At 32.8% G+C, this 12,134-nt stretch overlaps 1 protein-coding gene across 1 annotated transcript in view; it reads left to right on the forward strand.

Moving 5' to 3' along the window:
* The window catches only part of SCLT1 (sodium channel and clathrin linker 1), a 231,598-nt gene that overhangs the window by 137,396 nt on the left and 82,068 nt on the right, over nucleotides 1-12,134 (forward strand). Inside the window, exons 10-12 of the mRNA XM_017537647.2 lie at nucleotides 1,559-1,649; nucleotides 5,992-6,083; nucleotides 9,755-9,932. Coding sequence (XP_017393136.1) covers nucleotides 1,559-1,649; nucleotides 5,992-6,083; nucleotides 9,755-9,932 — 361 coding nt within the window. The remainder of the gene's footprint in view (nucleotides 1-1,558; nucleotides 1,650-5,991; nucleotides 6,084-9,754; nucleotides 9,933-12,134) is intronic.

Genomic DNA, 12,134 nt, shown 5'->3' on the forward strand with positions numbered 1-12,134 from the left:
TTTATTTTTGTTTTTATTTTTTGAGACAGAATCTTGCTCTGTTGCCAAGCTGGAGTGCAGTGGTGCGATCTCTGCTCACTGCAACCTCCGCCACCCGGGTTCGAGTGATTCTTTTGCCTCAGCCTCCTGAGTAGCTAGGAGTACAGGCGCGTGCCACTGTATCCAGCTAATTTTAGTATTTTTAGTAGAGATGGGGTTTCACCATATTGGCCAAGATAATGTTGATCTCTTGACCTTATGATCCACCCTTCCCAGCCTCCCAAAGTACTGGGATTACAGCCATGAGCCGCCGTGCCTGGCCTGTTTGATTTTTTCTATAATCTTGGTTAATTTAAAGCAAAACATTTTCTTAAATACCTCATAATATAAAATATTATTAGGACTATTTGGGGGTAGACAGTATATTATAGAGGACTCTTTAAATACTAGTTTCATTACTTATTGTGAATCCTAGGGCATATTGGTAAACCTATATCAACCTTGCCTCCTCTACCTCAGTTTAATAGTAGCCTTAATTCACAGTTACTATGAGTGTTACGTGAGATGACTGCAAAGCATGTGAAACAGTCCCTGGCACTAATAACTACCTGAGGTATTATCAGCTATTATCAGATTTGTATTTTCTACTGTAGGAAATTTATAACTATATAAGTTATGTAGTTGTAAAGACAAAGAGTCAAAAGCAAATGAATTGACATTTACTTGTGAATTTTGCATCAAGTAATTTCTGTAAGTTTTATAGCACAAGTATGATTTACATTTAGATACATACATAAAATGCAATTAAGAAATAAATAGGGAACAGTTCCTACATTAAAATATCTTTCTTCTTAAAAACGTATGTTCTTTAGATAATCAAAGTATTTTATACTCACACTCAGTGCTTAATTACAATATTAAAAATCATTTTTTCTGTTTAAGAAAGTCTTGTATTATTGTTCTAAAATCATTTCCATGTGGAGTCAAGCAGATATTGAAACTTATTTGATTCTATTAGAATGTTCAAAACAACTTGTCTTTTTCATTCTTGCCACTAGTCTCTGAAGAAAATAAGCATTGTATTATGGTGGGACAAATGTTTTATGTTAATTGATTACGTAATACAACTTCTGGTGTTTGCACAATGATCGAGGTATTGAAGTTTAAGTTCATTTTCATGGAATGTCCAATCAGCAATATATCTCCATCTCTATAAAGATATTATAGACATAAATATATTCCTTTTAGTACACTAGAGCTCTTATTAGGTAATATCAAGATGATAAAGTACTTTTTCAAGAAATGTATTGAATTACTTTGGTATATAATATAATTTATCCAAAGAAAGCATTCAAGACTTCTAGTTTGTACCCTTCACCATTCAGCTATATTTTTTCCTCTTTAGTCTCTTCTATATACATTTCATTAGTAATAAAGGAATCTTTCAAAATTTGTTCCATGGATCCATTTTAGATACACAAGAGTTAGAATTGATTTTACCAAGTTTAGATTTCTATTGTAATTTTTTATTCTTAATGGTCTATGAAAATAATGTTTATTAATTTACTTTATTTTTTAGACAAGCCAAATTAGATCTAAGAGTTGCTGTAGCAAAAGTTGAAGAGTTAACTAATGTGACTGAAGATCTGCAGGGACAGATGAAAAAGAAGGTATTTTCTATTTCTAAGACAAATAGATACTGTTCCTTAGTTTTCCTTCTATTTTGTTGATTTATTTTGGATTAGATGTTAAAGAGGGTTGTTAGAAGATGAATTAATTATTTTATTACTCTTAAATATAAAATATGAAAGTAGGAAGCTACATTATAATATTGGAAACAACTTTATAAAGAATTTTTTATTTCCATTCTCTGTAGCCTAATAAAACATCATAATCACACCTAAGCACATCATTATTGAAATGCAAATTAATGCAAGATAAGCTTCAGTTAACTGGTTGTTTGCATTGGAAAACAAGCATTTAATACTACATTTTATGTTATTTACTAAAATATTTATTGATATAACAGACTCTGGTTCTTTTTAATATGAAATAGAGAAATTTCAGAAGAATATCAAGGAAAAGTCAGGCTTTAGTTTTAGATAGATAAAATTATTGGAAATTCTCTCTCTAAGGCTTATTAGCTATATCACAATCTAAGCCTTATTTCCTGATCTGTAAAAAGTTGATGATAGATTTATAATAATGGTAGAGTTTTTTAAGTGTTACAAGAACCCTCCCATAATTAACAAGTTTAAAACTTGGATAAATTTTTAAAAACACTAGAAAGCACCCAAAACAGAAAGAAGTAACAGAAATAAAAACTGTTCATTTTTGGATTTCTGGCCTGACGGTTCTCCCAAACCCCACAGCTGTGACTTCAGAAAACAACTCAGTATGGGCTTAAGGTACCCAAGGTCAAAGTTTAGGACTAGAAAAGCAGTTGGAAATTTAAAGAAGAAATACTAGCAGAAAGAGAAACACACAGAGAAAGTGAGAGCCAAATTCTGAGTATAAAATCTTACCAAATTCATGCCTGACAACTAAATTACACATATGGGAGTGGGGTAGGGACCCCAGGGAGGCCAGTGAAGAAGCAGGCAGAGACCCAAGAGAAATCTACTTTTGAAAGACAGAAATGTATGGAACCAGATATTTGAATTTGCTACTTTTTATAATTGAATACATACGAGAAATCTGTGCAACTGATGCATCAGAATACTGAAGCTTTCCTTACTGCTTGAAGTATCAGAGGACAAAGCCCAAAGCTGAAAGAGCAGCTGGAATTTACAGGGGGATCTCTAGAAGCAAGGGAACCACAAAGAGGATGAACCCTACCTCTGCCCAAATCTTGACTGATCTTCAAATTATGTAGGCACAGAAGGTACCCTAGGGCCCAGTTATAAAAGCAATAGTGGAAAGCAATAAGAATTAGTTACAGATATCAGCTGCTGCATACTGTATGTGGAAGAGATTTCAAATTTCAAGGCCACACAAGGTAATTGTCTACTTGAACTAAAAAAATAAATGATCAAAAGAACAAAACAGTAACTGTAGTGTATTATCTACACTATCGAGTTTTCAATCAAAAATTACTAGACAGGAAAGTACGACCCATACTTGTGGGGGAGGTTTTGGGGGAGGCAGCCAATAGAAACTTTTGACTTTAAATGGATCCATCTGTTAGATTTAGCAGACAGAGACTTCAAATCAGCCCTTATAAATATGTTCAAGGAATTAAAATCTGTTTTTAAATTAAAGTCTCTAGGAAGATGATAGATAATTTTAATTGAGAACTAGAACATAATTTTTTAAATAGAAACTCTAGAGCTTAAAAGTTCAGCGACTGAAATAAAAATTTCACTAGATGGACTCAAAAATAGATTGGGAAAGACAGAAGAAATAATCAATAAACTTGAAGTCACATCAATAGAAATTTCCCTATCCAAAGAACAGACAGTTTAAAAGATTGAAGAAAAATGAACAAGAGCTCAGAATCTGTAGAATAATGTGAAGCAATACAACATAAGTGTAACTGGAACTGCCAAAGGAAGGGGGATGGGAGCAGAAAAAAATTAAAAGAAATAATGGCTGAAAATATCCTAAATTTGGTAGACAACATTGAAATTTAAGAATCTCAATGAGTAAACACAAAATCACTTTGAGACACATCACAACGATACTGATAGCCAATTATGAAGCGAATACCTGAAAGTAGCAATAGAAAAATGACCTGAACAGAGAGACAATGATAAGATTAATGTCTGAGTTCTGATCAAGAAACTGTGCAAACACTTACGGATGTAGGCCCTGGCAAAGATTTTATGATGAAGACTCCAAAAGCAATTGCAACAAAAACAAAAATTGACCTGTGGGACCTAATTAAACTAAAGAGCTTCTGCATACCAAAAGAAACTATCAACAGAATAAGCAGACAACCTACAGAATGTGAGAAAATATTTGCAAACTATGCATCTGACAAAGGTCTAATATCCAGCATCAATAAATAAACAAATTTACAAGAGAAAAAATAACATTAAAAAGTGGACAGAGGACATAAACAGACACTTATCAAAAGAAGATATACACATGGCCAAGAAGCAAATGAAAAACTGCTCAACACTATGAATCGTTAGAGAAATTCAAATCTAAACAACAATGAATAGCTATCTCACACCCTTCTGAATAACTATCATTAAAAAGTCAAAAAATAATAGATGCTGGCAATGTTGCTGAGAAAAGGAAATATTTATCCACTGCTGATGGGAATGGCAATTGGTTCACCTACTGTAGAAAGAGGTTTGAAGACTTCTCAAAGAACTCAAAACAGAAGTACCATTCAACCCAGCAATGCCATTACTGGATATATATAACAAAGTAATATAAATCGTTCTACCATAAAGACACATGCCCATGTATATTCATCACAGCACTTATTCACAATAACAAAGAGATGGAATCAACTTAGATGCCCATCAACAGCAGACTGGATAAAGAAAATGTGGTACATATATGCCATGGAATACTACACAGCCATAAAAAGAATGAAATCATGTCCTTTGCCACAATATGGATGCACCTGGAGGCCCTTATCCTAAGCAAATTAACTCAGCAACGGAAAACCCAATACTGCATGTCACTTATAAGTGGAAGCTAAACACTGAGAACAAATGGACACTGAAGGGAACAATAGACACTGACCCTTCTTAAGGGTAGGGGATGGGAGGAAGGTGAGGACTAGAAAAACTACCTATCGGGTACTGTGCTCATTACCTGGGTGGCAAAATAATCAGTATACCAAACACCCTGACACAGAATTTACCCATGTAACAAACCTGCCCATGTACCCCCTGAACCAAAAATAAAAGCTGGGAGGGGAGAAAAAAAACCCTATGGAAACAGAAAGTATTGGAATAGTAATTCCAATAAACAGAAAGTATTGGAATAAAAAAAAATACTAAGAATTCTATATTCAGTGAAATTATCCTTCAAAAATGAAGGCAAAATGCAGGCATTTTCAAATAAACCGAAAATGAATTTGTCCCTAGCAGACCTGCATTCAAAAAATTCTGAAGTTATTTAGGCTAAAAGGAAATGACACCAGATGGCAACTCAGATATAAAAAGAAATTAAAAGCAACAGAAATGGCAAATATGAAATAATGTGTATACATATATTTCTTTTCCCTTAATATTTTTAAAAGATGATTGCTCATAGCAGAGCTGATAACACTGTATTTGATGGATTTGTAAAGTGTGCAGCTGTATTACTATGGCACTCAGGACTGGGATCGTACATGGATATACACTGTTGCAAGGTTCCAGTGTTTTCTCTGAACTATTATCTAAATATTAACTCTAAATAAATTGGAATAAGTTCAAGATGCATACTGATAGTTCAAACAAATATAGCTAAAAGCAATAGAGTAATTAAAATGGCATTGCTAGGCTGAGCATGGTGGTATGCACCTATAGTCCCAGGTACTCGAGAGGCTGAGACAGGAGGATCACTTGAACATAAAAACTATTTGTTAACACATAAAGCAGGAAAAGATGAACAATAAATTTCTTTAGAAAGATGATACAAATAAAATGTATTAATATAGGTCAAAGCATCACTATGTCGAAGAAAGACCCTGTGATTACCTTGATAGTTAATGAGAAGTATAATATAGTTAAGAGAGCTTATTCTGAAGGCAGATTATCTGCATAGAAATCCCTCTCTTGTTTTGTTAGATTTGCACTATAGAAATAGTTTGAAATATTGGTAGAACTCTCTGTGTAATAACTGTTTTGAGTATTTTTTATTAATACAGGATTGACGATAAAGTTCTCCCCCTCCTTTTTATTATACACATGATTTGTTTCCAAGTTGTATTATTTCTTTTAACGTACGTATTAGAATGCTAATAGCATAATAACTTTATAGCATGAACTGTTTTTTTTATGCTGTATAATGGTGTATTGAATTTTCACATACTCAAAGTAAGCTTCTAGTTTCCTTATTTTCTAGGAGGAGGATGTGATGTCTGCCAGAGGAAGAGAGGAAGCATCAGATAGGCGCTTACAGCAGTTACAGTCTAGTATAAAACAATTAGAAATAAGGTAAATTGTTAAATACACCTAGCTTTGTTGATATGCTTTAAAAGATATTTCACAATAGAGTTTCAGTGTGTGATATTTACTAGAATAAATATTTTATAGACTCTAAATCAAAACCATAACCTGAGATGTAAAATCTGATTTAATCGGCATTGCTTATTAAAAATTATATCAGATTGTTAGAATATATATTCAAAGATAATTTAATATTTTAGAACCTTTACTAAGTACATTAATTTAACTTTGAAAGAGAATAGTTGTACCAAATTTAGTCCAGTACTTTTTTGGAAACGAATAAAACCCTTGATATCTTGCTTTTGTATCAGTCCTGCAGAGCACAAAGCACATCTTTATTTCCTCAGGTCATCCTGCAAATTTTGGCATGAACATAGTTGACCTTAAGTAAACTAAAATTTTTCTTTCTTCTAAAGAGTGGTTAAAATTTTTAAATTATAGTTAAGAGAAAATTTGATATTACCTCAACCCCGCTGTAATTCTGTACTACAAATACAGTTACAGCAGAAATAAATCATAGACATAGAAGGCAAAAAAGGAGGCAATATGGTAATATTGCCATAGATGACAGAGAAAAGTCCTTAAACAACATTTATACCTATTTAGTTTAAACAAATACAAGGAATTATTATCAGCAGGGAAAATTCACCAATGGATACTACTATTAAAAGTAGGATTTTAAAAAATAACTAAAAACCTAGAATGAAGTCTGATTGATGGGCATCACTTACTTGTATAATCACCCCCACTACTTTCTGACCTCCATTGCTTGTATGCTTAAATTGTTAGCGAAAGAAAATTATTCAATAATACAATTGACTCTTGGTTTGCTGCCACTGTCAGCCTGAATTGATATTTGAGATTTCACCCATATTTACTAAAGAATACACCCAGATTTATACATCATTCATTACTTAATTGGAATCCAAATCACTTTTTTTCTCCTTTCTTCAACAAGTATTCACTCCCTAGACTGAAGACATTTTAAAAGCTAAGTTACCATAGGATATATATATATATGTTTGAGAGCCTGAAAGGAGTAATATTAAAGTGATTGAAAAACAGAATTTAGATATTATTTTTTTTCCCTCAAGATTTAGTTGGGTGGGTTTTTAGTACCATGAAAGACCAAATGTACCAGATAATTCATGAGATGATTTTATTCAGGCTATTGCAGTAGGGAGAATGCTCATTAATGAGGAATGTTTCAAAGAAAAGGAAGGTGCCTAAGGTTTTATATAGGCGTTAAATGACGTGTGCATGAGTCTTGTGGGAGTCATGAGGAGGGATGGAGGTGGGACTTGGAATATGGGAGAGCAGGGTTGTTTTATGCTGTTAGCTTTATTCTAAAGCACAAAATGATAGGGGAGTTTTAGAGAACAAGAGTGGGAGGATTTCTTAGCCATCTCTGTTTTCCTGGCTCAGGTAAAGTCTAATAGTATAAAGGAAGAACAAAAGCCAGATACAATTAATGTCTGTTCTTAACATTTGAGGCAGATATTTGAGTGGACCAACAATTCAGCACCACAGGTTAGAAATGAAGGAGAATAAGACAATGATTCATAATGAATGTGCAGACTATTCCAATCATATAATGTGTCAGATTAAATATTCTGAAAAAACCCTCTTAATATAAGCATCTTGATAAATTACAACATGACATTTTTTCGAAGTTATATTGTTTCTTTAACTTACATATTAATATTCTAATAGCATAAAAACTTTATAGCATGAACTGTTTAATTACATTTAAATGCTCAACTTATATAGTTGGGAATTCTCAAAGGCACAAACAAAAACAGGAAGCTAAAACCAGAATGATAAATAAATGACTTCCCTGTCGAGGAAGTCAGGGCTGGAACTATATAATGTCACAAGAAGGTAAATGTCCTTGAAGGAGCCACACTCTCATTAAAAGACTAAAATAGAATAAATTTCTGCTTTTTAACAAGGATAGCCAACAAATAGAACTATCTCTACCATGTAGCCAAATGGAAAAAAGAAACCATAATAATCATTGTACACACAGACCCCTCAGGATCCCCACAGATTAACTATAGACAGATACAAACTTAATCAAAAATTACCAAATGCATGAGAAAAATAAATCGCTCAACTGACAGGAAGAGGGTTTTGATGTGGGTAGTGGAGGGGAGCAGGCAGAATAGAGAAGGCTGTGTCTTCTACCATTTAGAATAAAGAAATGCCTGAAAATAACAAAGAAAATTATAAAATATCTCACCAAACATGCTATAAAGCCACAATAATCAACTTTAAATGAGTATGTAAATAAGTAGATCAATGAAACATAATCTATAAAGTATGATATTTCCATATATGATATTTGCATATTTTAGGGATGTAATGGGAGTATTTAAATTCATTAGTTACTAATGGTACTCATACAGCTGGCCATTAGTCTGGAATTTAAATTGGACTCTTACATCATATTCAGGAGTAAATTCACATGAGTCAGGATTAAAGATTTAGGGCTAAAAAATCATGGAACTCTTTGGTGGAAATCTAAGAGATTACACTGACAATAAGTTGATGAGGGAGATCACCTTTATAAAAACTGAAATCCCAGAAGTTGAAAAAAAAAAGTCAAATTAAGCTGTATTAAATTTTTAGTGTGGTGAAGAACCCCTAAATAGAGTCAATAGGCAACAATAACAAAAAAGTAGATTTGGAAAAAAATATTTGCAGCATAAAAGACAGACTAAGGGTTAATATTTATAATTTAGAGTTCTTTAAAGAGATGAGCAAAGTAAACAATCCATTAGAAAACATGTTCAAAGATTAGGAGAAATTCAAAGAACAAAATTCATATGGCTTACAAAAGGAAGAGAATATGCCTAAACGTTCTGATAGAGAAATACAAATTGACAGTGAAATGAGGTTACATTCATTAGACTAGGAAAGGAAGGTGGCTTTCTAACTTGATGAGATTTCTATAAGATATTATTAGATGAGAAAAGCAAGCACAGAAAAGGGTGTATACTATGATTTTTATTGTTAAAAAAAACATTTAAAAGCTCCTGTGGCTAGATGTATGTATAATATGTATGTATATTTATGTGTATATGTGTATGTGTATATATATAATTATGTGTACATATATATGATCATATGAATATGGAGAAAATTATTTTAAGATGTACATTAGTAAGTTAACATAGCTTGCCTGGAGTAGAGAGTATGAAAGGGGAGAAAAGAGAAAAGATCATATAAATGTAAAGAACAACTCATTTTTTAAGGGTTTGCTTTATATCATTGTCATGTAACTATAGAATACAGTGTAACTATATAATATGTGTATAAAACAGTGTATAATATAGCGGTATAATACAGATACCATAGCAATTGCGTGTAACATAATTAGGGTCAGAAAATCCAAGCTTAGTCTCATCTCTACTGCTCATTAGCCATATGAACTTAATCAAATGCCTAACCTCTCTGGGTATGTTTGTTGTTCTTTAAAATGGAGATATGGAAATAGTAAAACCTACTTTATAGAAGTATAATGAGTATCAAATGAGAAAATATTAATACATATAAAAGTTACTGGCATAATACCTGTCCTGTAACAGATGCTTAGTAAATCTCCCTCTTTCCCTTTAAAAAAGTTTAACTTTCCCAGTGTGATTATTGATTTCCAGATTATGTGTGACAATCCAAGAAGCCAACCAGTTAAGAACAGAAAAAACACGTCTGGAAAAACAGACCAGAGAGCTACAAGCAAAGTGCAATGAATTAGAAAATGAGAAATATGAGGCAATTATAAGAGCCAGAAATAGCATGCAACTCTTAGAAGAAGCTAACCTTCAAAAAAGTCAGGTAAGAAAGCTAGTAAATATGTTTAGAAATAATAAAATGTTGACTATTCTCCCATGTGACCTCACAGTAAGGGATTCAATAGCTGCAGAATAAGTGCATGAAATTGCTACTCTCTTCATTAATAATCATACCATATTCTTGGATGTTAAAACCAAATATCATAATATGATGTCAATTCTTTTCTAAAATAATGTATAAATATCAGACTTTTCTTATCTTCCCAAACCTTGCGTAACTGATCGTCATCCCCTGTAGTCTCATACTTAAAAAAAAAACAGTTACAATGCTTTACTGCTGTATACCCTATATTTTATTCAGTTGAATATAAATCTTACCTGTCTCTATTTCCCGTTCATCATCTACTCAATTACTCTAATAAAGCAGAAGCTTAATTGGCTTTAAAGATTTATTAACTGAAGTCTTCATGTCACTGTTCTTTTTTAATTCTCTAACAATTGTGATTCCTGTGCTATCTAATACAGTGTTCTTTGTCATATACTGCTTCCCTATGAATAATATATATTAGTTTATAGAAGTCATAAAATAGACTTGTTTTTAATGTTGCTGCCTCCCTTATGTAGAGTTCATTAAATCATGAATGTATTTACCAACATATATCAAACACCTAGTATATACAGAATACTCTGCTAGGAGGTATGGTGGGATACAAAGGAAATGCTTTGTTTTACTTATATTTCCTTTATTACAGAGGATTTTTCAAGAGAGCTGCTAAAACAGAATGTAGTGTAAGTTGGATATTGAGAAGCTAATAAATTTAAAAAGAATTAATTATCGAAATCATAACTGTGGAATACTAAAGTGCTTATGCCTGTCAATTAATATTTCAATCTATAACCTGAATCATGCCTGTCAATTAATATTTCAATCTATAATCTGAATCCTGCCTTTTAGAATAGTTAAGAGGCACACAATAGATATAATATGCTTGGGAATTGTTCTGAACACCTACATCAGCTAGAAAAATTAAAGTCAAGACAAAATTTTTTATCTCTACCCTCTGAAGCCTACTTGTATGAGCACGCTTAATACCAAGTCATTAAAAATAAACATCTTGTGTAGAGCACAATGGAAAGAGAAAATAGTAGGAACACTCATTACCCATCCTCCCAAATCTTGTTCACTCAAATCCTAAGTCAACTGACCCTCACAGAGGCTGTCTATGGCTACAATATTAAGATGCTCCTTGACTCATTGCTTAATTGCTAGAGGGTTCCCATCCTCAGTTGCTCGTTCAAAATCCAAGTTTCTCCCAACTGATCATACAAACAAGACAGGAAGTATAGCCTAGCATAGTTCCTCTTTTCTCCCTCAAGGTTATTACATAAGAACAGCTGTTACTTCCCACTAGCTTACTTATTTAAGGTGGAAGAAATTTATCTTAACACAATTTTTAAAAAAAGAGGTGAGAATGTGTGTGATACCTTTGGAAGATGGTGGGAACAGAACATGGTCACTTGCATGTTGATTTAAAATGGGATTCATTTGGCCTAATTGAAGGAGTTTCAAGCCCTGAAAAATGCTTGTGTTAGAGATGTAAATATGGGGATTGTCAGCATGTAAATGATATTTAAAACCATGAGATTTTGTTGGACTACTAAAAGAAGAACAGATAGAGAGGGGAACAAGAACTGAACCTTGGTAGTCCAGTATTAAGAGGTTCAGGAGACGAGGAAGAATCGGCAGTGAAGACTGAAGAGGAGTGATCAGTGAGATAGGAGGAAAACCAGTACTGTACTGTGGGTGATGTGCTGAAACCACATGCAGAAAGTACAGCAAGGAGAGGAAAGTAAATATCTCAAGTGTTGCTGGTAAAGAAGTACTGAAAATTTACTCATAGTTAATTAATATGGAGACCATGGTGGTAAAAGCCTGATTCAATGGATTATAAAAGAGATTGAGAGGAAAAGTGTTGGAGATGAACAAGTGACAGAGTTTTGCTTCACAGAGGAGTAAGGAAATGGAGTGTGACTGACAGCAGAGCTAGAATTATGGCAATATTTATTTAGTGGGAGATGGAAATGATTGGAGGGATAGAAACATCAAAGAGGCAAAACAAGTAGTACCTGCAGTGATCAAGTTATGGGCTAATGAGTGACATAATTTGAATAATACCAAATAATGGAAAGAGAGAGAAATTCAAGAGATTCTTTTTCTTTCTTTTTTTTTTTTTTTTTTTTTTTT

Source organism: Cebus imitator, unplaced genomic scaffold (assembly GCF_001604975.1).
Source record: "Cebus imitator isolate Cc_AM_T3 unplaced genomic scaffold, Cebus_imitator-1.0 Scaffold105, whole genome shotgun sequence".
NCBI classification, from domain to species: Eukaryota; Metazoa; Chordata; class Mammalia; order Primates; family Cebidae; genus Cebus; species Cebus imitator.